Source organism: Onychostruthus taczanowskii, unplaced genomic scaffold (genome assembly GCF_017590055.1).
Source record: "Onychostruthus taczanowskii isolate IOZ18803 unplaced genomic scaffold, ASM1759005v1 scaffold306, whole genome shotgun sequence".
In the NCBI taxonomy this organism is placed as follows: domain Eukaryota; kingdom Metazoa; phylum Chordata; class Aves; order Passeriformes; family Passeridae; genus Onychostruthus; species Onychostruthus taczanowskii.
The window spans coordinates 70,758-95,766 of record NW_024500417.1 but is presented as its reverse complement, the minus strand read 5'-3'; the positions used below and the strand labels follow the sequence as shown (position 1 = coordinate 95,766).

The following is a 25,009-nucleotide window of genomic DNA, read 5'->3' as shown; positions in this document are numbered from 1 at the left end:
TAGTTTACAAGGGATGTAAGAGTCAGAGGTCACAAACAGTACATACGGGTCTTTGTTCATAGTATGTGCATCTGATGCTGCTGTCTTCTCTTTGGATTTTGTTTGGGTTTTTTCCTTTTTTGAAGATATTTGAGCAGACAGCTGTACACAGGTGGCTGGTTGAGAGAAATGAAAACTATCTTGCCTTCTTATTTTCATACCTACAACAGACAGTGGGGGAAAAAGAAAGAAAAAAAATGGGAGAGCAAGAAATACGCCAGGTGAGGTTCTAGTATGTTAACGTGATGGAAACTGCAACAAGCGTTGGCATTTTGGCATTCAGATTTTGCTTTCACAGGGGTGTACATGATGGAACGTGAACGTTCTTCACTTTTTCCTAGGAAAATATTCACTATGAAGTGTAAATGAAGACCAAAGAGTTTTTCCTCTACATTGGCTTGCCAGAATGTCTGGATTTGTGTTTAAAAGGGTTGGCAGCACCGGGTTATCCTTGGGACAAGAGAGCTCCTTGCCAGCCACTCCGACCCCGCCATTCCCCGACATTCCACACAGCGTCACGTGACGCGCGGGAAGGACTCCTCAGGGGAACAGGTCCTGGCAGCTGCACGGGCGTCCCAAAAAACTCCCCCGCGGCAGGGAGGCATCGAAGGGGGTCTCGCCGAGCTTGGAGCAGAGTTTCTCCGCGTTTCGGTTCGGGTTCCCGGCTCGGTGACGGGCGGGGCGCAGCGGGACCCGGCGGAGCGCGGCGGCGCACGCAGCTGCCAGGACCTAGCCAGAGTGCAGCTGCGCATGCGCGGCCTGCGCTCCTTTTCCTCATCCGCCGCGTCTCTTGCCTCATCCTTTTCCGGATATTTTTCCTTCTTTCCTTTTTTTTCCCCGCCCTTACTCCTCTGGCGCTGCGGCCATGGGGAAGCTGAACGTGGTGATGCTGCGGTACCTGTCCCGGGAGCACTTCAGGGTGCTGACCGCGGTGAGCGGGCAGCGGGGCCGGGCCGGGCGGGCGGGCGGTGTCACAGCCCGCGGCGGGAGGGACCCGCCTCCCCTGGTGCCGCTGCCGCCCTGGGGCTCCGTGCTGGCCTCTTCTGGGGAGGGCCCGGTTCGGGCCGGTATCTCCTTCGGCCGCCGGGCTGGGGTGAATTGGGAGGCAAAGGGAGTTCTTGGGGATTGTCTGGGGATGCCAGGGGAGTCCCTGGGGATGCCCGGGTGGTCGCAGACTCGTCACGGTGAGGCAGCATCCCCAGCGTTTCTGCTCTTTGCTTCCCGTGACTGAGATTGAAATCTAATTAGCCGCTCGTGTCGTGGCTGGCACTGGAGAACTTCTCTGGGTGGGTTGTACATAGGCTGCCAAGGAGCAGTGAAGCAAGTGGAAAGGTTTGTTACAGCTTAAAACGTAGAAAGTTAAGTCTTAAAATTTGTAGTCTTTAAAAATTGCATATTTGAAAAGGGGTTTTACTCTTGAGCAGGTTCTGTACTTCATTGTACATCAACACAAGGCTGACAAATCTGTTTTTAATTACTCTTTTAGGTGGAAATGGGCATGAAGAACCATGAAATAGTTCCTGCTAGCTTAATTTCTTCCATTGCCAGCCTTAAACATGGTGGCTGTAATAAAATTTTGAGAGAGTTGGCGAAGCACAAACTTCTGGCTTACGAACGAACTAAAAGTGAGTTTGAATTCTTATTATCAAGAATTTCTTTCTTATCCTGTCCCCAGTGCCTCACAGTGGCACCTGCCCAACAGGTTGGGATGTAGGAGTGCCCAGAGTGTTTGCCTTGCCTTTTCTTGGACTCAGCCTGGAAATGTGGGTTTGTGCAGCACCAGGTGCTGTGTCTGCTTGTATCTTTAGAAGTGAGAGACAGAAAAAGATGAACAGTTAACTTCCTTTGTTGCTCAGAATAAGGCAAAAAGAATCATCAGTTGAAGCAGTGTTCAAGTGCGTGTAGGAATCAACCCAAATGAGTGATAGCCTCCCAGTTCTGGAACAGACTGCGCAATCCTTGGACATTTACTGCCTCAGGAGCAGCTGCTAAAGCAGTATTTGTTATCTGCTGTATGACAAGGTTGTGCAGGCCTTTCACCATTCCCTTCAGCCTTTTATTTGGATCTGGCCCTGCGAATACAGTGGGGATGTCTGTGTTCTCCCTTTTGTTCCAGTTCTTCAGAGGACTGGGGGTTGCTCCAATCCAATTTAAACCTCTTCACCATTCAGTCAAATGGGGCTGGTAAGAGCCAAGGGGTGAAATATTACTTGGGCGCTATGTACTGCAAGAAACTGCAAGACTAAATTGAGATTTATTTTAAATGTGATGTATACATAACAAAGAGTGAAATGTATTTTATTTTTACCCAGCTGTCCAGGGTTATCGGTTAACTAATGCAGGATATGATTACCTGGCTCTGAAAACTCTCTCTTCCCGACAAGTCATCAGTTCTGTGGGGAACCAGATGGGTGTTGGCAAAGAATCAGGTAAACTAAAATAACACTTAAAATAATTCTGTAATACTACAAATATTTTGCTAGAAACTAGGGGAGTTTTCCTCGGGATAGGCAGATTAGTTAATCTGTCAAACACCAAGATGTATTTGAACATAGCGTGTTCAAGTGCTCTGTGAGGCTTCTGGCTACATTTGAGTATTTTTTTTACAACAGTGTAATTGCATTTTGCCCATTTTGTTCGTTTCTTAGTCCATTATTTAAAAAGGTACTTTGCAGGCAGGTGCTGCTTATGTTGTGCTTTGTGAAGAGTTTCAAACCATGTAACAAAAAGATAATTTCATTTTTTTCATCCCACTTAAAAATAAAGTAGTAAAGTAAAATAGGTTCAAAACTATTGGAACACTATCTTCATTCCTGTTATGTTCTTGTAGTTTAACACAGAATGTGACTTTTGTAATTGGAGAAGGGGATTAATTGGGACAAATGCTAGAAATTAAGTTTAGGGTATTTGTTAACACAAAATTAAGAGTCTGGTCCCTTGGGTTGTCTGTCCATTCATCAGGAAGGAGAAGCTCTTCCAGGATGTGGTTAAGAACACCAGAGCATTGAAAGATACTTCAGATCCCGTCAGCATTTCTTCTTTTGGAGTACCATGAACTCTTTAACAGTAGTTTCTTCATGTTCAACTTTTGATGCACGCTATGTAATTAGCTGCCTTTGCTAAAACTTGTGGGTGAGAAAGGGTGAGGAGTGAGGTAACAAACTTTCACTGCACTTTTTCATCTGGCTTGGTGCATATGATTAATTTCTTAGGTCTGTGCTGTTACATATTTTCTAGATATTTATATTGTTGCCAATGAAGAAGAGCAACAGTTTGCACTGAAGTTGCACCGGCTGGGGAGAACCTCCTTTCGAAACCTGAAAAACAAACGTGACTACCACAAGCACAGGCACAAAATGTCCTGGCTGTACTTGTCCCGGATAGCAGCAATGAAGGAGTTTGCCTACATGAAGGTAGGTGGCCGCTCACGCAGAGCCAGCAATGGTGGGACAGGCTGGAAGATGCTTCTCAGGCTGTCTTTTGATCACTTTGTGTTTGCAGTACTGGTAGGATTTATGCTTCATTTTTTTCTCTCCCCTCATGGATTTAAAGTATACATTTCAGAAAGTTTCAGTGCAACATGCTTTGTACACTTCCCAGAGCCAAAATTAAGCTTTGCCATTAAATCACATGGAACAGATTCAGGTATCATGAGAGAATTTCAAATTAATGAGGTTATTTATGGATAGATAATCTGTATATCACCAGTTCTGCAGTTTTTCCTTCAAAATTTATTGCATAAATTAGGAAGCAGTTGTCATTTCTTAAAATTAACCTGTTTTTTATTTTACCGAGCTTTCACTTGTTGCTGTGCTGTTGAGGGAAATCTTTCAGATCAAAACCGGTGTTTTGATCTAAAAAGGCACCCTTAGTTCTGCACTGTGAGAAAATATTTCATTATACTGCTAATCTTGAATTCTGTGGTTTTTTTACCTGCTTCAGAAAACCACAAATATTGTATAGTGATGAAGGATGATTACTGAAAACTAATTACTAATAAAAACTTAGTTTTAATTTCTCCTTTTGTATTATCCAAGAGTAATATATACATGAAATTATTTTCTTATTCTTGTGAAAAAAAAGAACCATGGTTAATTGTCTCAGTGGCTTCCACGGAGAGAGAAAGAACTAACACCATCATTTAGAACCTCTGTCCAGGTGGTCCAGCTGGTAAAGCCTTATGTGATCAGAACTTGCAAGAGTGTAATTGTAGGGGTCAGGTTTCCTGAGCAGAGGACTGGGGAAGGTTTAATTGAGTGCTGAAAAGCAGTAATACTTAAGTAATAAAAACTGTATTTATGTTGCTTTAACTTAGGATTCTCTAGAAAAGTTCACTGCTAACAACCAGAATGAGTAAAAACAGAATGAACCCATAAAAAAGTTGAGTGGATCCAGTGAATGACTAAATTTGTGCTAGAAAATGCAAACAGGAGAATTATGAGAATATTATGACCTACCTTTGGTTAATCTTATATGAGATGGTATATAGCTGTGTGGTGTAAAGCTGATTGTTACCGTTTAGGAATGAACTTGTGTTAACATACACAAACATACTTGTGTTTACAGCAGCTGAGTATAGATTGACTAATCAGGCAGGAGTATGTTGGCAGCAGCTTAGTGTGGAATTCTTTTCTAATGCTAAACACCCCATTTCCTATTTCTATTACTGATTCCACAGGCTAATGTACCAGGTATGGTTCCATAATTTCTCCAGTTTGTTGTGATTTCCTTCCAGATGCACGGTAGTTAAACTGTAGGCAGTGCACTCAGTGTCTAAACTTCTGAATTCTATTGTCTTTGCAGTGAGAGTTCCAATGGCTGTGAGGCTGTTTTCCTTCCTAGGCGTGTGATTTGGGCAATATATGCTGCTATCACAGTGATATACACTGCTTCTCTTAGGTGTGGGTTTGTCAATATGTGTAATGTTTCCTTAACTATTTAATTTTAATTTTTCAATGTGTTATCTCTTTCCAGGCTTTGCATGACAGAGAATTTCCTGTTCCAAAGCCCATAGACTACAACAGGCATGCAGTTGTTATGGAACTTGTTGATGGATATCCCATGTAAGTAGTGAAAGCTTGAATTCTGTATGTTACATAGACCCTGACAACCTTAGGAAAAGTAACACAGGATTTTTCCTTGTTTTCTACACAGAAATTGCACATTCTATATGTTACTTCTTATATAGAGTATTAATATCCCTCATGTTCTGAGCTCCACTTTGTGATCCTTGCTCTGTTATTACAGGTGAGTTTGTAACTCAGGTCTGTGCTGTTTATAACAGACTACCACTTATAATCTGGTTTTGCACCTTAGATTATTTTGCTTGAGCTTTCCAGCCTCTAGGAACATTAAATATTATTGAGGTTTGTAGGTGAAGGGTTGGTTTGGTTTTGAATGCAAAAAGCCTGTCTCTTTCATACAATAACCCAGGTCTAATCCAGAGAATTGAGGTGTCTAGTTATAGAACTAACCGGTCCGTTGTCTTGTATAGGGTTCAAGATTTTAAGTTTAATCAAAAGGGAATTAATTCCAAAGTAAAGCAGTTGAAGAATAATGTGGAAAAGATTTCCCATCCTCATTTGTTAAATAATTCTACATCCATTGTGTAAATAGAACACTTTAAGTTCCTTATGGCTGTCTGCAGTGGAAGTTTAGTTTTTCTTCTTTTCCTAACACAATCTAGAAAATCTGATTTTGTAAAAGAAAATGCCACGGGCCATTTGAATTTCAGCGTAAGAAGATTTAGCTCTGACATGATAAGATTACCTACTGACATGATAAGATTACCTAAAACAGGAGCAACATAAAAGTTTGCTGGTCCATTATTTACATAATGCATTTTGACAGGAGTGCTCAACGGCAGACAAAGAGTGAGTTCAGGTGAGGTTTAGCCTGGATATAAGGAGGTATTTTTTTCTTCTCTTTAGGACAGAGAGGCAGTGGCACAAGTTGCTTGGGAAGGTTTCTCTGTCTTTCTCCATTCCCAGAAGTTTTCTATCCCAACTAGACAGAGACCTGAGCACTGTGGTCTGGTCTCAGATTTGACCCAGCTTTCAGGAGGATGCTGGACCAGAGACCTGAGAGCCCTTTTAATTTGAATTACTCTGGCATTCTGTCAAATGTATTTCGTATACTTTATCTGTATTTTTAAATTAAGTCTTTCAAGGTTGGGATTTTTAAATTTTCCTCAACTTTTCAGGTGCCAGGTGCACCAAATGGAAGATCCTGCTGCCGTCTACAGTGAATTAATGGACCTGATTGTAAAACTTGCCAATCATGGTCTGATCCATGGGGATTTCAATGAGTTTAATCTCATCTTGGATAATAACGACCATGCCACTTTGATTGATTTCCCTCAGATGATGTCAACATCCCATGCAAATGCTGAATGGTAGGTTTAGATCTAAAGGTGTTTCCCAGGTGAATCTGACAAATGCTGATGAAAGCAAACAGTCAACCATGACTTGTTTCCATAAGTCTTCTCCTGAATCTTTTTCTGCCAGTGTTGTGATGCAGCACAAGTAATGTTCCAAACAAAGAATGAGTAGAAATGTCTCTGCAGAATAAATATGTGATTAATTGCTTCTCAGAGATAATACTGTTTGGTTAAGTAACACTCAGAAATGAACTGTGTCCAGTTTCCCTTCCTGGTCTTTTGGCTTGAGATCACTAATAGAAATAATTTTCAAATAAAACTGCGTAGGGTAAATGCTTCTTATTGCAATAGGCTTCACTGATTTTTTGTTGTACAATTCTGTATTTTTGCAGGTATTTTAACAGAGATGTTAACTGTATTAAGGAGTTCTTCAAGAAACGCTTCAACTATGAGAGTGAGCTCTTCCCAACCTTCAAAGACATCAGGTAGAAATGACCAGATGAATTTGAGTTCTACTTATGGCACTAGTGTTGGTATTCTGAGAAAAGTGAATTCCTGTGAGAGATGACTATGGGAGAAATAAAAAAAATAGGCCCGACTATGTAATTTTAAGCTATATTTTTCTCATCTCTGTTGTGTTTTCTTCAAAGTTTCTTCAAGTAAGTGGTTTTCAAGTGTGCTTTAAAATCCTCTGCTACTTTCTTTGTCTTCTTGCAATCAAGGAAGAGAAGTCAGCCTGAAGCTTGATCCAAATGCTGAATGTCCAGGAAATTTTAACAGTGATGCAGAATCAGCCTGTTTGATTTTAATTGACAGTTTAACAATTCTGATATAGTGAAGATTAATTTGGGTTTCTGTTTCAAAATTATTTTTTAAATGCTTGTAAATAGAGTGGCTGCCTCCTTAGGGATTATTACATTTAAACTTTTCTTCCTAGAGTCTTTTGCTCCCTTGGAAAAGTAAACTTACTTTTCACTCATTTTAAGACCAAAACTTACACTGAAACTGTGTAAAGAGACTGAAACTGTTAAAATGAACACTTTTCCTAAGGAGTTCCACACTTTAATCAGTCTTTGTATGTCAGACCCTTTATTATTTTGTTTGCTTAAGCATGATTTGAACTTAAACCAAAATGTTATTCCTGCTAAAGTAGAACAATTTCCTGAAAAAAACCCCCAACTATAAATGCAGGTTATGGAGATGGAATCATCTTCTGGAGGAGTTTTCTTCTCTTGGATTACATTCTAAATTAGCATTTCGCCTAAAGCGCAGCACCATCATGTATTTTGTGTGCTTCAACAGTGTACCTTTTTTGTTCATAGTGGGTAATTTTAGTCTAGCTTGTTTGGCGTTTTAAACCCAAAATGTAGTATATTGGTAACTTGGCTTATTAAATTTAGGATATTAGAAGAAAACATTCCTTTTTCACAGGAGAGAGTGTTCTCTTGATAAAGAGATTGCTGCCAGCGGCTATGCAAAGGAGATGGAGGAAGATGGTGAACTGCTTTACCCCACAGGCTCTGACGAGGATGACAGTACAGAGGTGTTAGAACTTCCAGAGGATGCTGAGAAAGAGGTCAACTTCTTCAGCAAAAATGAACAGAACAGTGAAGACTTCACATGTGAAGGGGGTGATTTCTCTGAAAGCAGAGCCTCTGACAATGCTGCAAGCAGAAGTGAGGAAGAGGCTGATGCAGCTGAAAGCAGGGAAAATACACAGAGACTAAATGCGGCAGAGTTGAGTTCAGCCTTGGAAGAAGATGAAGGGCCAGTTGTGCCTTGGAAGTCCGGTCAGGGTGCAGAGAGTTCTGCAATTACTTCTTTTAAGGGCAAAAGACTAACTGAAAATGCTGCTGAACTGGAAGGTCAGGCAGGCCAAGGTGGATGCTGTGAGGGTAAGGAGAATGAAGAGTGCCCTGAGCTGGTCAACTCATCAGCTTTCATGTCTGAGGAATTCAGTCATTACAGGTAAAGATTCACATTTACTGTCTAGAAGTCTGGCCCTTTCCTTGCCCTCAAAATGTAAATGTGTCAATGTCATGGATTGACACTGGCACAGTGCCAGTGCCCCCATGAAAGGTGTATCCCCCAAAATGGTTGCTGTGAGATGTGACCCAGGAACAGAATAAAACGGGCTCTAACTTGGGAATGGAGGGAAAAGACAACCCTTTATTAATCTACACAGACACAACAAGGAAGGGGAAAAAACTACACACACAACAATCCACAATAAACCACTTTCAAAACACTCCTCCTCCTCCTCCCAGTCCTCTAACATTCAAATCCCCTCTAACATATTAATACTCAATCCGATACCCTCCTTTCACACAAGCACCCCCCAGTCCACCAGGAGAGAGGAGTCTCCCTCTTGCACCATGGGCCTCCCCAGGAAACACAGTAGAACTTCTGTGCTTCCATATCACACATGGCAGCTGCTCGAAGAGAAATCTGCCATGGTGACCATCTTCCTTCCATGTCCAGTGCTCTCACCACTGTCCATGGATCCAAACTACTCCTTAGGTTCTTTTTAAGAATGCTTTTCACCCAGTTCCAAGACGTGGCCGCCTTTCACCATTTGGGATGCCTGTCCCCCCCATATTCAGTCCCCTGGGGCCTGGGGCTCAGGAACAGAGATCCTTCGCTGAAGGCCGAGGGTTCCAACACACCCTCCCCCTCAGTCTCTGCTCCTTCGCCTTCTCCTTGCGGCCTTATCATTCCTGGCGTCTGGCCAACCGCCTCTCCCAAGGTGCAGTCTCTGCATTAACGGAAGAACCTGGCTTCGCCCGTGGCTGTGTAAGAGGAAAAGTCCGGCCCAAAGCCACTCCAATCCTCTCCTCCATTTCGGGTGCTCTATCTGCTGGCATTCCTTCACTTACTCAAACCTTCTTCATCTTTCCCCTCCTCCATCCCTTCTCAATTTCCAGCCGAGGAGGATCAGTGTTTTTACAGCTTCTATTGTTTCAACACTAAAAGGGTTAAAAGCTCAGCCTGGTCTGGCAGCGGCTGGGCACCTTGCCCTCCCCCCTTCTCCTCCCGACCGCTTTATCCTTCTCTCCGGGGGGGGCCTGCCCAAAGCATCCCAGGACTTCTCCACCCCTGCATCTTGCAGCGGCTCCGGCTTCCCTCTCTCAGGCTGAATGGCCTCCCCCTCCCTCACCCAGACACAGCTGGGCAGGGGAGAGGGTCCGATCCGCTCACCTGCCGGACTCCAAAGAGGAAGCCTCTCTGGGAGTGCTCTGCTTTTAACCCCTGTGTGTTCTCAGAGGTGTATCTAAGTCCCCAGTGGCCACACCAGGTGCCAATTTGAAATCTGGCCAGTGATTGGTTTGACCATAACTTCCCAAACCCTCACTTCCGGGTCAACCCATGACAGTCAAGTAGCTCAAGAAGGACTGCTCTTCAGCTGCCATTGTTAAGACTGAAGACTAAAAATTAAATTTATTTAGAAAATATACCAGTAAATACCCTTCCTATTTTTGGTGTGGTTGTCTGGCTCTGTTGTATTTATCTAATGAGAAAACAGGTTTTGCACTTCAAAGACCAAACTGTTTTCTGTGGTGGATTTTTCCCCTTTGTCTTTATTTCAGCTAATATTGATAATGAAGGAGTTCTTGATGTTAAAATACTTCTAACTTCTACTTCTAACTTCTAAATAACTTCCCTGAGGAAGTTTGTAATTCAAATACTTTGTGTCAAAGGCAAATGTTCTGCTACTCACTCAGCTGAAGTTATCAAGAACAAGCTGCTTGGAGGGAGTGTTTAAAAAATTCAAATATATTGTACTCTATGTTGTTCTGGCTTTTAATTCCTTTCCCGACATACTTAGAAATTCCTGCTGGCCTTCAGACTAACCCCTTGTGTGTGAAATTATATTTCTTGAGTTTGCCGACCCACCGTGGACGTGGATGCAGAGATAATACTCCTCCTTTGCTTTTGCTTTTCAGTTAAATACTGTCAAAACGTTGTGCAGGATCTGAAGTGTTTTACTCTCCTGAGGTTTCCCTTCTTCTGCTCCATACTGACATGGCTGTTGTGAAACAAATTATTCTTTCACAAAGTACCTGTCTTGGACAGCCAGTTTTAAAACTTGCATGTTCTGTTACAAGTTTTCAATTGTAGTCCAGAAAATGAAGACTCAAACAGGGTGCTCGTAAAGTCAAAGGTGTGTTTATCTTGCTCATGGGGTAATACATTGATTTATGTGTTTCAGTAATGAAAAGTGTATTGTTCCCATTGCTGGGCACAGAACAAGGACTAAGAGCATCACATCAGTCGGAAGTGCTGGGAGCTGTTCAACCATTCCTCCGGTGAGTATTATTTTGTTATGTTGTCATCGAGTTTACCCTCTCACCACCTTAAATTGCACATAGCTGTTAGATCCTGTTTCTGAAATTCTTCTCTGGCATGAATCATCTTTAAAAACAGTTGCCATCTACCTCTCCAGTGTGTATCTCCATTCCCACAGAAAAATTGGACTGATACTGTTGTAACTGCTTACAGGGAATGCTTTCCAGCATTCTCCTTCATATTTTGTTTTTTGGTCTCTCACTGAAGCTCCATATCAACACTAACAACTCTCATTTACCCAGTAACTAAATTATATTAATATATGTTAATGCACTAACAGTATCAGTTCATCCATTTCTGTTGCTAGCCACAATTAATATTTTTTATTTTGAATGTGGATACTTGAGTCTAGATTTCATTTTGCCTTTCTCACCTCTCTTCTTAGAGATTTCTTCACATTCTTTTCTGAAAGATTTCTGTGAACTTGCCTTCAACAGAGATCTATTTGGAAATTGGAATTTGACCTTCTGAATTACATAAATCAGGACATTTTCAGCAGAATTTTATGTGCTTTTCTTCAACCCTAGAGCAGGTAGTAGATGATACATCTACTTGGTATCAGGAATTTTGGAACACATGTAGGTTGTGATGGTGGGAAGACTGATGAGTCTTTACACCAGGTGCTGCAGTTCAATAGAATTTGGTGAACTTACATTAGATTACATGTAATAATGGTATCTGCCTTGCAGAATTTATTCTAGCAGGTTTCCAGCAAGATATGACTCCACCATGATGAAATAGATGAAAATATTTTGATTTCTCTTTTTCGTCCAAGAAAAAATATGCAAGTGTGCACTTGGCATCAGTGTGGCAACTTGAGCTGGGACCATGGCACAATCTACAAAATCATGGCTTTGTTTTTGTTGTGGGCAGATACTGCCATCACAATGGAGAGCAGAGCTCAGAATGAGCCACAGGTGCAAGTAACATGAGATTTCATAGAACTACTCCAGTTGGTTGAAATGGGAAAACCTGGTGGAGGAATTATAAATCACTAATTCCCCTTCTCTTTTAGCCACACTTGTGTTACAGAGTTGTTGTTTTCTGTTAGAATCAGTCATATTTTTGTAATCTAAACTTCAGAATAACCAGGGTGCTAAAACAACAAGCACAAACCAAACAATTACTGCTGGGCATGGAATGTTCTGCAGTATAATCAGCTTTTACATTTTTGTGTAAGACCTGTGTTCTGCACTGAGAGGTGTGGGTCCTTTAGCATCTCAGTAGGGAGCACACTTGAAGATTAACTTCAAAATTATAAAAATACTTAAAATGCTATTTGTTGTAATGAAGACTGTCAGAGCACACACACAGCACTCCATGCAGACCTTGTCCATAGCAGAGAATCTGCTTTTTCAGTCAGCTGAACTGTTTTATGATTTTCTTACAAGGAAAGAATGCTGTTCATTTCTACAACAAGGTGAACATCATGAATCATGAATGTTCATGCTGGTCCTGAAAAATTTCTGACGTCATGTTATGTCATACTGCTAAATGATTTAAAGAAGTTTTGATGACAAATTGCATGTTTGTTTGTAGGAGCTGGTGAAACAGAAGATAAAGCGTCAGCTGACCAAGCAGCAGAAATCTGCTCTGAAGCAACGGCTGCAAAAAGGGGAGGCAAATATTTACACCAAACAACGTCGAGAAAATATGCACAACATTAAGTCAAGCTTGGATGCAGCCAATTTCTGGGGATAATTTATTAAAGCTCCTATGGAACCTGAGGAATGTATACAGCTAAAAGGATCATGCTAGTTTACCAATAATCCTTTTATGTAAAGGAGCAATCTCTGCTACGCAAACCAGATGTTCTTCTGGGAGCTAATAAATCTTATTCTCATTTCTGTGACTTTGGCTGGGAGGTTATGTTTTGTGTTTCTAGTCAAAACTGTTGACTATAATTTACATTATATCAGTAATATTGATTAGGATTATCACAGGAATTTCCAGCAGTGTATTGTCATAACTGAATTGTGGTGTGTTGTGCAGAGGCACAAAAAGCCTTTTTCTTTAGCTGTAGATGCACAATTATTTGCATAAATGTGAAGTGGAAACAGTTTTTGCTAAGTTAGTGAGAGGTGACATTACTTTCTTTTAACTTTTCCTCCAAAACTTGGGGACTTAGTCAGATGTAACAAAACCTGGTTTCTTTGGCTGAAATAATCATTTAGTGCAGGATGTGCCTTGTCTGCTGGAAACATGAAAACAACAAAAGGTAACAATAGAAGAGACAGATACTTTTTAGTGTTGAAATTGTATAATCATATCAGAAACTGTAGCATGTTTTCTTTCTTGAAAAACTTTTTTTTTTTTAATCCTGGCTGATTGAAAGCTGGAGATCATGATCATAAAATTAGTTCTCAGATGGTACAATTTAGAATTTAATCTTGGATTCACAAAGTGGAGAATTTCTGTTATTATTTGACTGCTGGGAGCACACATGACATGCAAACTTAGGCATGTGTGTGAAAAGATGCCCCATGTTAGAGTTGCTCCATGTTGGAGTTGAGTATAATGCATCATAAGCAGAGTAAAGCTATCTTTTTATCTTCTTTAAAAAACACAGTGTGAGTGTGACACTAAGAACAAGTGGCTTTTCTTGTTCTTTCTGCCTAGAGCATCATTTCACTTAATTTAAATTGACATATATTAGCTAGTGAAAACTTTTGTAATGTTATTATCTTGTGATATAAAGCAATACAAATGTTTTTTTAAACTACAGATTTTCACACTAGTTGAACAGAAATAACTTTCTTCTGTTTCATTTTCAGAAACAGTAACTTCTAAAGGAGTAGTTTTCCTCTGCTGGAATTGTAATTTATTTTTTTTTTTTAATATTAATGGCATTCACCCCAAAGGTATAATTTTATTTCTCAATAGTGTTATGCTTTTGCAATACCCTTCTGGCTGCATTGCCAGTCCTCCACCTGAAGTTACTCTGCTCATTGTCTAAATCAAACCTATAACTGACCCAAAGCCATAGTGACTTGTGATAGAAACCTGTTTCTAAAATACAACACAATAATAACAAGCAATATTTTTTCAGTACTTTCTGTTAAGATTTTGTTGGTACTTTAATAATGCAACTCTGTGTTGCCTTTCTTTCTGTCTCTTCTCACACTTTACACTTCCAGAATTTAAAAAAAAAGAAAAATATAGGAAGATGTATAGAACGTATTGGGAGAGAAAGGGGTGGGAGTTGCCTATAAAAGAAGTAAAAGAAACCTAACATGGACACTTGTAACAAAATCCAGTTTTATTGCTGTCTCATGGAACAATTTCTATTTATTTCAGCTGCTTTAACTAAGGCCTCCCACGGAGGGGAAAGGAAAATGGGACATCCTTTTTGCTTCAATATTTTATTTTTAGCAATAAATGCAGGATTTTGCTATAGCTTGGTATAAAAATTTTAGGAAAAAAGCAATACAGCAGTGTTACATGGGGTCAAAAACCTCTGCAACAATCAGGTAAAATAAAAAGTTGAGGAGGGAGTTATGCTGAACAGACAAATTGGGACTGAGGTACTCACTATTGACCTGCAAGGAAATAGAGAATCTTAGTATTTCTGTGTCAAACTGATCTGGTTGAGAAAGACTGGGTGGAGATAATAATAATTCCATCAGAAGGGGAAAAGGATGGTAGATCTGTGAGTTGTACATAGAAGCTGCAACAATGCTAGAAAGCATGACTGCACAGAGGGAAACTGCAAGACAAAGGGTTTGTGATGGATCTCAGGCAAGGGCAAGTGGCGATGCTAAAAAAAAATTGACAAGTGAGGACTATTAGGAATTCAATAAATAGTTGTTCTTTTGTCATATTCAATGCCTAATGACAAGCTCATTCTGTACCACTTCCCACCTGCTTTTACTTCTATTCAAACAGCCTCACAGCAGTTTAAATCAGCAGATCTATTTTGGAACAGCACTGAAGACAAAAAGCACATGGAAAACCAGTACTAGAGTGCAATATTTGTATCTTCAGGCAGTTTTTGCAGGTGGCAGCAGTCCTTGGCAATGAAAAGAGAAATGACACTGAAACGCAGGGCATGCAGGAACCGTAAGCAATTCAACAGGAAGGCAGGTTCTTGCAGAGAGGTGTCTGCTCAAAAATGACAGTAAGGCCCAGAGAGGTCGTGCAGACTCCGTTCTTGAAGGGTTACAAGACCAGGCAAAGACCTCAGTGACCTGGCCTACCCTTGTCGCTCATCCTGCTCTAAGGAGAAGATTGAAATAAATGACCTTCTGAGGTCTATCCCAACCCGAATTTTCCTAAGATTCTTCCCATTGAGTTCTGATTTTCACATTTCCCTTTCCCTGACTCCTCTCCAAGGCAGAAACTGATGTTACTCAAATTATGCATAATCATATCCTAATCCACCATATAATTCCCTAAGGAATTAATTTCAAAATTTAGTTTAAATTATGCATGTGGTGTGATACGTCTTGAGAAAAGACTTGGAACTATTTAGAGGACATTATAACTGCTTACAACATAAACTACAAATACACTGTATATTCCAGAAAAACCCAGGAGTTTGTTTGTTTGGGTTTTTTACCCTTTTTCCTTGTCCAAACAAAAACAGAAAGTCAGTAAAATTATGACAGATAACCAGAACATACAGAATGAGAGCATGGATACAAGGAAATGTGCTCATCAGACTAAGAACTTACAGAGGGAGCCAAAACAGAGGAATAGATGAGAAACAGGACACAATCTTCAAAATGTGAGAGAAAAAGATGAATACTAACAAAGGCATGCCTAGAACACTTAAGACAACAAAACAATCTCCACAGAAAGAATTTTAAGAGCATTGCAGAGCTACACAAAATGTATTAAAAAAAAAAAAACAACCAATTAACTTGTAGAATTGCAATATCTTTTTGAGGAACCACCAGCACTCTGCCTTCAGGAGAGATCCTTCTCCATCCACAGATTCAGCTGCTGTCTAGAAGCGCTCAAAGACAAGTGATCCATGGAAAAGGAGAGCTTGCTGTTACATCCCATTTGTCTGCCTCTTTATACCCCTTCCAACTGAATGACAGCACAAAAGAGCTTTGAAAAAATGAGCATAATATCCCTTACATTAACACTGCAAATATAATTGTTTACATTAGTGTCACTTAGAAATAACACTATTTTTCTTCAATTACGAGAATACTTTGATTAAATTCTATTACGAAAAAGTCACTTCTGAAGACTTATGGTTTGTATCAGTGAGTTTATTTTACATCTAGAACTGTCAGAAAATCCACTTTCATATTTATTTTGCCCTGCTAATAATAAAAAGTATTTGGTATTTTAGAAAAATCAACATCCTTGTGGAAGATTTGTAAAGAGAATGACCTTGTTAAAGTAACTTCTAAGTTTATTATGAAGGAAGATGGATCAGTTAAGAGATCTAACTGGGCTGACTGCTGGCTAAAGCTCCAAAGCATTTTCTCAACCAACTGGACTAAGTTTGGGTGAATGGAACGAGGAAAAAGGCACAGACAGAACATTTTATCATCAGCATCCACACACTGGTAAAATACATAAAAAATTGAAGGCAGAGTAGGTCCTCAAATTGCACTGTAATGAACAACAGGTACATTTTCTTCAGTGACACACTGCTCCAGACCAAACCAGGACCATGCATATTCCCATAAACGCCTCTGATGATCATAACTCTCTCACATAGTAGCGACTTTTAGCAGGTCGGAGCAAGCAGCTCTCCAAGAATAAACACAAGATGTAAGTCTTTAGTTTAAGAAACAGAGACAACCATAATCAACTGGAAAACTTTTATTTAAGCAACAAGGTAAAATTAAAAATGATTTTACCAAGCAGACTTTGTGTGGGAAGAGCCAAACAGCAGTGAGACAAATAGCAGAATTAAGGAGCAAAAACTGTAGGAAGTGACAGCCTTCTCCAAACTTGCTTCCACTTTGTGTAAGTAACTGCAAAACCAGCACCCAAAAAAACCCTCAGTAATGTGCCAATGTCCACTGCAAAGCCATTTTTGTTAATAAAAGTAATTTCCCAACACTCAAAGTCCACGTTAGATATGTGCATCTCTCTCACCTACCTGGTAAGCTTGCACAGAAGCACTGCTACTAGCCTCCATCAAGAAGAGAAAAATTTCACTATTAACACCTTGGAAGCAAAAGCCATAGTCTGTGGAACCATCATCATGGGCTTCTGACACTGGTGTGGTGCTGTCCTCTGAATTACTTATTTATCTTTGGTTTCATGTCTCTTACCACAAGAGCTGCAGCACATGCACTCAGCGGGGACTGTGATGTAAAAATTTAGGAAAGGATCCAGGTTATCCAAAGATGTACTGGGCCTAGAGGAGTCTACATCTTCCACTCCTTAGTCTGTCTGAGTTCCCAGGAGATCTTCACAGATAATACTGTACAGTGAACAGTGCAGCACTCTATGTCTGCTTTAGAACTCTCATGAACACAGATGCACAGAAGGTGCACAATCAAGAGTGGGCACATTCCCAATTTCAGAGGCATAAACAGTGTGGTTTACTTATCATTGTGACAGAATAAGGGTCATAAACTATCCTTGATAAATACACTGATATGAGAAAGCACAAGCTGTAGAATCCCCTTGGAATAAGTTACCTGACAGGCACCCCTGTGGAAAAGCAGCAGGTTACAGCCCATCAGCCATCCCAGGATACACAGAGCAAGTCTCCTCTGACCTCCTCCCCTCCTATGCTGTATTTGTAGTTTTCTTTGGGCGTGGGGAAAAGACAAAGTTCCAGCTGATGTAATTTCATTACATGGAAATTGAGTGATTTTAGTTCATGCACGTAAAGCATGTAGAGGTTTTACTTCATTAGCATATGCAGGTATGAAAAGTTTTATGTATTTTCAAGCCAATAAAACAAAATTCAGCTTTTGGTGACTGGTTGGGCCCTTCTTTGGCTTAGCTCCCATTGGCTACGTTGTTTTAAACAGAGCATGGCCACAACACCTCCATGCCACTCCATCCTTTGTTTCCTGCTTCCCTCAGGGCAGCACACCAGGCTTCCTCAGTGTCCCTGCTCCTGCGGCTGCAGACTTCTTGTTTCTGTTGAACTATTGCCACCATGGATTTCTCTTTGCTCAGACTTGTCTTTTAATATTTCTCCACAAGGACTGAAATAAAATGTTAGCTTATGGCACCTGTACTCTAAAGCTACAGAAAACGTATGTGAAGACTGCACCATGACCAGATGGCATTGTTGTGTGGGCAGTGACAACAGTCAAAAAGCATCTTCTGTTTGCAGTGGTGAGAGAATACGCCTCCACAAGATGTGTACTTGCAAAGTGTCTTACCTGGAGAGTTCTCTAAGAATGCACACTATTCAACAAAAACATTATCAAAAAAAAGGGAAAAGAACAAGATCTCCTCTGACCAGAAAGCACAGAACAGCCTACAACAAAATTTCACTCCACTTTATAAGAGAATAGTCTCCATCCAAAAGAATCACATTAGCAACATACTGGAAGTCTTTAAAAGCCTCTGGACACAACCTTGAGTAATGTGCTCTATAGGACTCTGCTTAAAGCAGGAAGGCTGGACTTGATGACATCCAGTGATCCCTTCCAACCTCACCCATTCCGTGATTCTGTGATAATAAACAGCAAGTCCAAATCCCTTCTTACAGTTCCTGTTACATTATTTTCCTGTTGGCTTTCAAACCACGTTGTTCACATTGTTCTCATGCTCACAACTGCATGAGAAAGAGGGGGGAAGACACAACAAAACACAAAGAGCAACCTTTTTTAGGCATCTCCTCAGTATTTATTTGTATTACTTTGCATAATCTCAAGTGCTTTCTGGATGCTGAGATTAGTTTATTCACTATGCAAATGAACAAGCTCCTTCTGCAGGTATTTCTATGACAACAATATTCCCAACAATTCCAAAAAGTTCCTACTTGGTACTCAGTAGGACTCACTAATTCTAAGGTCTTCAGCTGCGCAAGAAGGTCAAGGATCTCACAGAGGTTTTTTAACATCACTACACCTTCAGCTGCACTAGCAAGTCTGGGGTTTTCCAAACAGTGCAAGAAGTACTTGGCTTAAGCAGCAACTTCACAAGGCTTCTCAAAATGTTTATAGAAGATCCTCTGTAACCTGAACCAAAATGGTTCCAGTGGTTCATGTAGTGAAAAAGCTGATAAAGCTTCAGGCATTTCTCAAACCCTGCGTCTCTGGGGATTTTACTGTGATAAACAGAATAAAAAGAACTGCTGAAGCCACCAAACATCCCAGCTATTGCAAGATCATACTCTCAATGGCTGTAGAAAGAAGATGGACCAAATATAATCAGACCAGAATCATCCTCAGCTAGATTTCCTCCCCAGAGATCCCCATGCAGGAGAGAAGGAATGATTTCTACACCACAGAAAAAACTGAGTATCTTCAGCTGCAGTGGGGGAGAAGCAAGACATGTAAATTACTACAGTCATTCACCTTAAAATGTAGAGGTTTATCTGCATACTTTAAACTTTTAAAAAGTCAGTTAAATAAACGTGTAACTTCAGACAGCACAGGACCAAGTTAACAGAGATGCTGAGCAAATCCAGAGGATTCCTGTTTTTCATAACAGCTAGCAGCAGAACAGTCAATCAAATCTCTTTTAGGAAGACAGTAAAGAATTCAAAACTGCATTTGGTGCTGTAATATTGACCAGATTTAATAACAACAGCTACCACCATTTTGGTATTAGAAGGCTCAGGCATCTCTCAGCAACCTTGACAAAGTACCCAAAGAGCCAAAACTGCAGTCACTTAACCAGATGCAAATAGAAAATCAACAATGTGCAGAACAGTACTGCTTATGTATGTTTCCCATCATGCAAGTGTTCCAGGGAGCGAGAAATAAGATCTCCATCTGTAAGATTTCCCAAATAGTAAGGCAAAGTGCTGGCACTTTGGAATTCACTCCGGAATGTCAGCAGAGGGTGATGTGGCAAAAGCCATTACACCTTAGAAAAAAAGGCCTTTTGGTCCTTAAAAACTGGAGTCTCCTACCGACAGAACCTGGTGCACAACAACAAACAGGAACTTTGTTTTAAGAAAATAAAATCTAGATAACTGATACCCAGCTGTCACTGTAATGAGAACTGAGAGATTTGCTTGTACCTGAAGCTGTGCCCAAAGTTCCCTTGCTTCCCTGTCTCCTGAGCTCCTTTCAATCGGGTGGATCTGGGGCTGGATCCTTTCTCTGGCAAAGAAACTCACCCAGCCACTGCGCCAGTTCTTCACCTGAAGGACCAGGACTGCAGATGTCAGTTCTACACACACAAAAGGCAAATTTGCTTCTTTTTCAAATAAACCTTTTGAGGATCACACAGCCTTTGTGCTGGTACCATCCAGGACAGTAAGTGCTACCATTCAATTGAATGTTATCTTAAAATGTTAAATTGGAGGAATAAATAATTTTCTCTCAGTGATTAAAACCAAAAAAATTGAAGAAACGTCAGTATCCAATGCAGCTACAAGTGCTGTCCAAAGCACTACTTTTCTTAGCAGGATAAACCATGCTTTTTCTTATTCATGGCTCCACAAAAATTAATTTATTTACATTATGATAATTTTGACCCTTTTTTGTCACCGAAGGAAAAATGAGGCAAACTTAAAATTCTATCAGTCTGATGAAATACAACCGAGCTGTGGAAGATAACCACAGCAGGTAACTGTATGAAAGCTAAACTGATCCACAAACTGGACTTCCATTTGCCCCTGTCCTTTACCTTTCAAACCAAAGAAAAAAAATTCAACACCAATGACAAAATACTGAGCATCCACAATGCAAACAAATCTTAAAACTATGCAAGGGTACAATGCTGCTTCCATTGAGAATAAAAAAAGTTGCACTTTAATGTTCTTTTTGATACAATGGTTGCTGCTGCTGGTTTTTAAATGTAAAGCTCAGTGTAAAGCAGCCATGTTATACTCTTTATTTTTGTATTTTGTGGTACCGTATCTCTTCTGATACCATGTCCTTGTAGAGATTGTGGTTCAGGTTCCCAAATTGAATTGATCACAGAGATCCACACAGGGCAAACAAAAGCAAAAAGAAGAACACCCCCACCTGTGTGTTTCATCCCAACCTATTCTCATACTATCTTTAGTGGAAGAAGACATACCTGTCCTGAAGTGGCAAAAGCTATTTTAATTATTTTGTAAATTATTATTCATTAGGTTAATTTCGCAAACAGCTGTGTACTGTGTCAACTGGGCTCCCTTCTTTCTTCATCTTCTCTCTAAGCTGCTGGTTATGAAGGTGAAGATCAGCTAGCTGAGTTCCAAGCAGTGCTGAATGTCCAAGAAACGAAAATAATGTTAGCAACTCTGACCCATGAATGAATCCAGATCTGGATATTCCAGGAGTTACTGGAAAATGTCTATCAAGCAAGTAACAGTTCTTCACCTCTAACAAAATAGGTTCCCAAAATATTCCAGTATTATAAGCACTCTGTCTTCCTATCAAAACTGCATATTAATATAGACAAAATGTACTTACTTGGTTGTTTCTGACACCACTATTGAAAGTGAAATCATAAATTAACTAACAATGATAAACTATCAGTTCTAATTCCTGTGTGATATTACTTCTTTAAGCATTTTCACTAAGGTATGTGTAAGAAAGCATGCACATAATGTGGAAAATGTTATGCCTTTTTTATATTATTATTTCCTCTGGCAAACTGTCTTTGGAAAATAGAACCAAACAAGGCTGATCCTCTTCCTTCTATCACTGTCTCTGGCTGCTCTTCTCTAAAAGGTCTCAAAGATGGGTGTCAGGTAGGCCTAGTTTAATATCTATTTTTAATAAAAGCTGATCCTCTACAAAGTTCGGGAAAGTCTTGTAGTAATTGCAAACAACCCTTACAGCCAGTTGCCCCACATGTTAACAAAATTATGTTCCTTTTCCTTTTCTTGACCTTTCTGAACTTTCTGTATTCTAAAGGCACTGCCATTTAAAGCAAATTTAGTTCTTCATTTTATTCCTGTTAACACAGATAGTAGCTATCCCCCAGAATTTGCACCCCAAAGGTACCCTTTGAAATCCAAACCAGCGAGATCTCTGCCCTTTCTCTTGGGACTCACTGAGAGCTCTTCATGGATCAAACCCTGGCAATGAGCAGGATGAGGGACAAGACTTAAAACTGGCTACAGGAGTTCTGAAAATGAGAAAAGAAATTGGTCATGATCCCCAGTGGAATCAGATGGGATTCATCATATTAAGTGCTACTCACAGAGAAGGGTCAAAAGTTTGAAACTATCAAAATGAAGGCTAAGAGTTGCAAAAATATTGAAATCAAGATTAATTCATTTGGGAAAGTGCCTCTGCATACTCATGGCAAACATTACAGCACTGGTTCTTATATCAAAGGCAAGTACACAAAACAGGTGACCAGGTTGGTAATTTTCCCTAATGTAAAAAGGAACCTTATTGTAAAAACCACTAATTACCTAAACAGACAAGCCAAAAGTAACCAAAACCCAGAGTTACTTCTTGATGTGTTATCAGTTTGCTAGGTGAGGCATTATAAAGTATTTCATACAGTTCTCTGCTGTAAAACTTCTTGTATGTACCTTGACATGCTTTATAAAAAATTTAAACAAGTTCCTCCTATGAAAGCAAGTGATTTCATTGTCATAATAGCCAAAATTTCTGGTCAAGGGAAGCAAAAATAACTGTTTTACCTGTGTAAGCTCTTCATTTCCACATGTGCCATCACCAGCACAGTATTGTCCCCAGGCAGTTCTACAACCTTGATGGGTTTAGGCACTCTTACTGTCTGCGTTTTCAGGATGGCTTCCAAACTTGCCATTTCTCTCAGAAACATTCTCCTGGCCTGCCAGATATTAAAGAAAAGCATTAGTCTCTATAAGCATCAGTCACAGGTAAAATAAAAGAAAATATAAAATAATAAAAGTTTAGAGCAAATATTTATTGATGCACAAGATACAGACAGAATTGTACTATTGGGCTCGATAATTTTACAGTTGCAGAAATTTCAATTTGTAAAACAAAGTGAAAATCAACTTAGGTTCTAGCATTCTCTATTAACTTAGAAACTCTGTTTACAGTTGAAGGAGAGCAAACTGCATGCACACAAAATGTGTGCAATATTCTATTAATACAGCAAATGTCTAGGAAGCCATGGACAATATACACCATCAGCTAGCAGGCTAGAAGAATGGTGCTGACATTCACAGACACCATGACTGTCCAGACCAAGAAACAGAGTCAAGCTTCAAACACAGCTCTAAAAGCAACCACAGAATCACAGAACCATGCAATTGTTAAGGCTGAAAAAGCCCTCTAAGATCCCTGAGTCTAACCACTAACCCAGCACTGCCCTGGGCACTCTGTCAGTGCCTGACAACCCTGTGTATGAAAAAATTTTCTCCAACATCCAATCTAAACCTCCCTTGATACAACTTGATGTTGCTTCTCACTTATTCCCTGGGAGCAGAGCCTGATCCTGCACCCTTCTATCAGGGGGTTGTGCAGAACCACCAGGTTCCCCCTGAGCCTCCTTTTCTCCAGTCTAAGCCCCTCTCCCAGCTCCCTCAGCCGTTCCTGGCACTCCAGCCCCTTCCCCAGCTCCATTCCCTTCTCGGGACATCCTCCAGCCCCTCCATGCTTTTCGTGTCATGAGACTCCCAAAAGTGCCCCAGGATTAGAGGTATGGGCACATCAGTGCCCAGCACAGGGGACAGTCACCGCCCTGGTCCCGCTGCCACACTTGGACCGGCACAACCCAGGAATGCCCCTCCTCACCGCGGCGCCCGCCCAGCCCCGGCGCCCCCAATCCCCACGCTGCCACACCTGCCCCTCGCAGTTGCTCTTCACGAACACCCGGCCGCGGTCCGTGTCGTAGCTCCGGCCCAGGCTGGTGCAGATGCTGCCCAAGTGCCCGGTCGGCCGCAGCTCCTCGGTGCCCAGAGCTCGCTTCAGCGCGTCCTCCATGACGGCCGCTGTGAGGGGAGCCGCGGCCCGGAAAAGAAATAAAGGCGCGGGGAAAGGCGGGGCGAGAAGGGGAGGGCAAGGGGCAGCTGCGGCTGAGAAAGGGCGTTTGAGGGGGCAAAGGAGTCGGAAGGGCGTCACAGGGCGGCCTAAGTCAGCAAAAGGGTGGCAGGAGCTGCTGACAAAGCTAAAGGGGCCGGGCTGATGAGCCGGTCGCTGCTGTCAAAGGGCCCTCTCGCTCCTCATATGCCAGTTTCAGTTCAGGTGTTCAGTTTTGTTTTTGTGCTCATTGTTATGAATAAAAATATACCTATTTTTATTTAAAGTTACAGAGAAAAAAAAACGGTGGGACCAGTTGCTGTTAAATTAGCTTAATTGTAAAGAGTTCTTTAATTGCCCGTTAATGGTTGGTGATTTAGCCATTGTCCTCCCAATGCTTGCCCCGGAGCTACACCTGGACACGCAGCCCAGGAGAATAGGAGTGGCCTGGGACCACGTACGCAAATGAGAAATGCACCGCGCCAAAATTTTCCCGTTTTCCTAGAAAACCCCTAAAAACAACGAGCCAACACAGAATTAGGGGACCCTAAGTGATGTCTAAGGACGGGCGTGAAGTCCAGTGCCTGCTTGGATCCTTTTTGCTTCACACCCTGACCCCAAGAGATGTTCCATAAGGAGGGGACCCGAAGTGTTGGACTGAAAAGCAGGAATCTGCCAATCTCCCGTGAGGACGCAGTCCCCAGCTCTGCCTGCAGACCAGCGGACAGAGCTGCATCACCCTCCTCCTCCGTGCCACTCTTGGGGACAGCGGCGGCGTGGGCGCGACCCGTCGATTTCTCCCCACCTGAGCTGAATCTCTTTAATAAAGGCATTGAAAAGGAGAAAGATCTCCTGCCCTATTTATGTCAGAAACCACAGCCCCTCCCAGCTGGGGAACAGCTCCCGAACCCCCCACTGCCCAGGGACCGTCTTTGTCACCTGCACCCTCACCCTGTTGGGCGCTCTGGGTTTGCTGTTCACTGTGCAAAGCCACAGTGCAGCTGAAAGAGCAGCACACATTAAATTCACATGATTAAACAATGGGTGCATCCCACAACTCTGCTTAGGAAGCTACAAGAAGCATCCTCTAAACTGGCAGACACGCAGGTGAAAGGGTTCTTGAAGCATTTTTCTATGTAGAGTGCAATGAAAGCCTGCAGTGAACAACCACAGACACAGAGATCTGAGCCAAGTAAAGTAACTCCTTCACACCCAAACTGACACTAAACTATACTGC

General features: G+C 41.3%; 2 protein-coding genes across 6 annotated transcripts; one reads left to right on the top strand and one right to left on the bottom strand.

Annotated features, from left to right (window-relative positions):
- The first annotated feature begins 221 nt into the window (after nucleotides 1–221).
- On the top strand, nucleotides 222–15,878 carry RIOK2 (RIO kinase 2). 5 transcript variants are annotated; one of them, XM_041409675.1, is made up of 10 exons: nucleotides 222–260; nucleotides 1,526–1,664; nucleotides 2,352–2,468; nucleotides 3,277–3,452; nucleotides 5,014–5,102; nucleotides 6,242–6,433; nucleotides 6,811–6,903; nucleotides 7,850–8,386; nucleotides 10,629–10,725; nucleotides 12,305–12,617. In XM_041409675.1, exons 1-10 carry the CDS (start codon nucleotides 237–239, stop codon nucleotides 12,464–12,466), a joined length of 1,626 nt encoding a protein of 541 aa, XP_041265609.1. In that variant the 5' UTR covers nucleotides 222–236; the 3' UTR covers nucleotides 12,467–12,617. The 5 variants fall into 5 exon arrangements, with proteins under 5 accessions (XP_041265609.1, XP_041265612.1, XP_041265613.1 ...); XM_041409678.1 differs by lacking the exons at nucleotides 222–260; nucleotides 12,305–12,617 and adding exons at nucleotides 341–970; nucleotides 15,654–15,878; XM_041409674.1 differs by lacking the exon at nucleotides 222–260 and adding an exon at nucleotides 348–970.
- Nucleotides 15,879–19,030: 3,152 nt separating this feature from the next.
- LOC121338572 (ketosamine-3-kinase-like) lies at nucleotides 19,031–23,736 on the bottom strand. Its single transcript, XM_041409680.1, has 6 exons — nucleotides 23,596–23,736; nucleotides 22,465–22,615; nucleotides 20,987–21,077; nucleotides 20,417–20,505; nucleotides 19,893–20,029; nucleotides 19,031–19,174 (listed from the first exon to the last, which is right to left on the bottom strand). Exons 1-6 carry the CDS (start codon nucleotides 23,734–23,736, stop codon nucleotides 19,040–19,042), a joined length of 744 nt encoding a protein of 247 aa, XP_041265614.1. The 3' UTR covers nucleotides 19,031–19,039.
- Nucleotides 23,737–25,009: the final 1,273 nt, after the last annotated feature.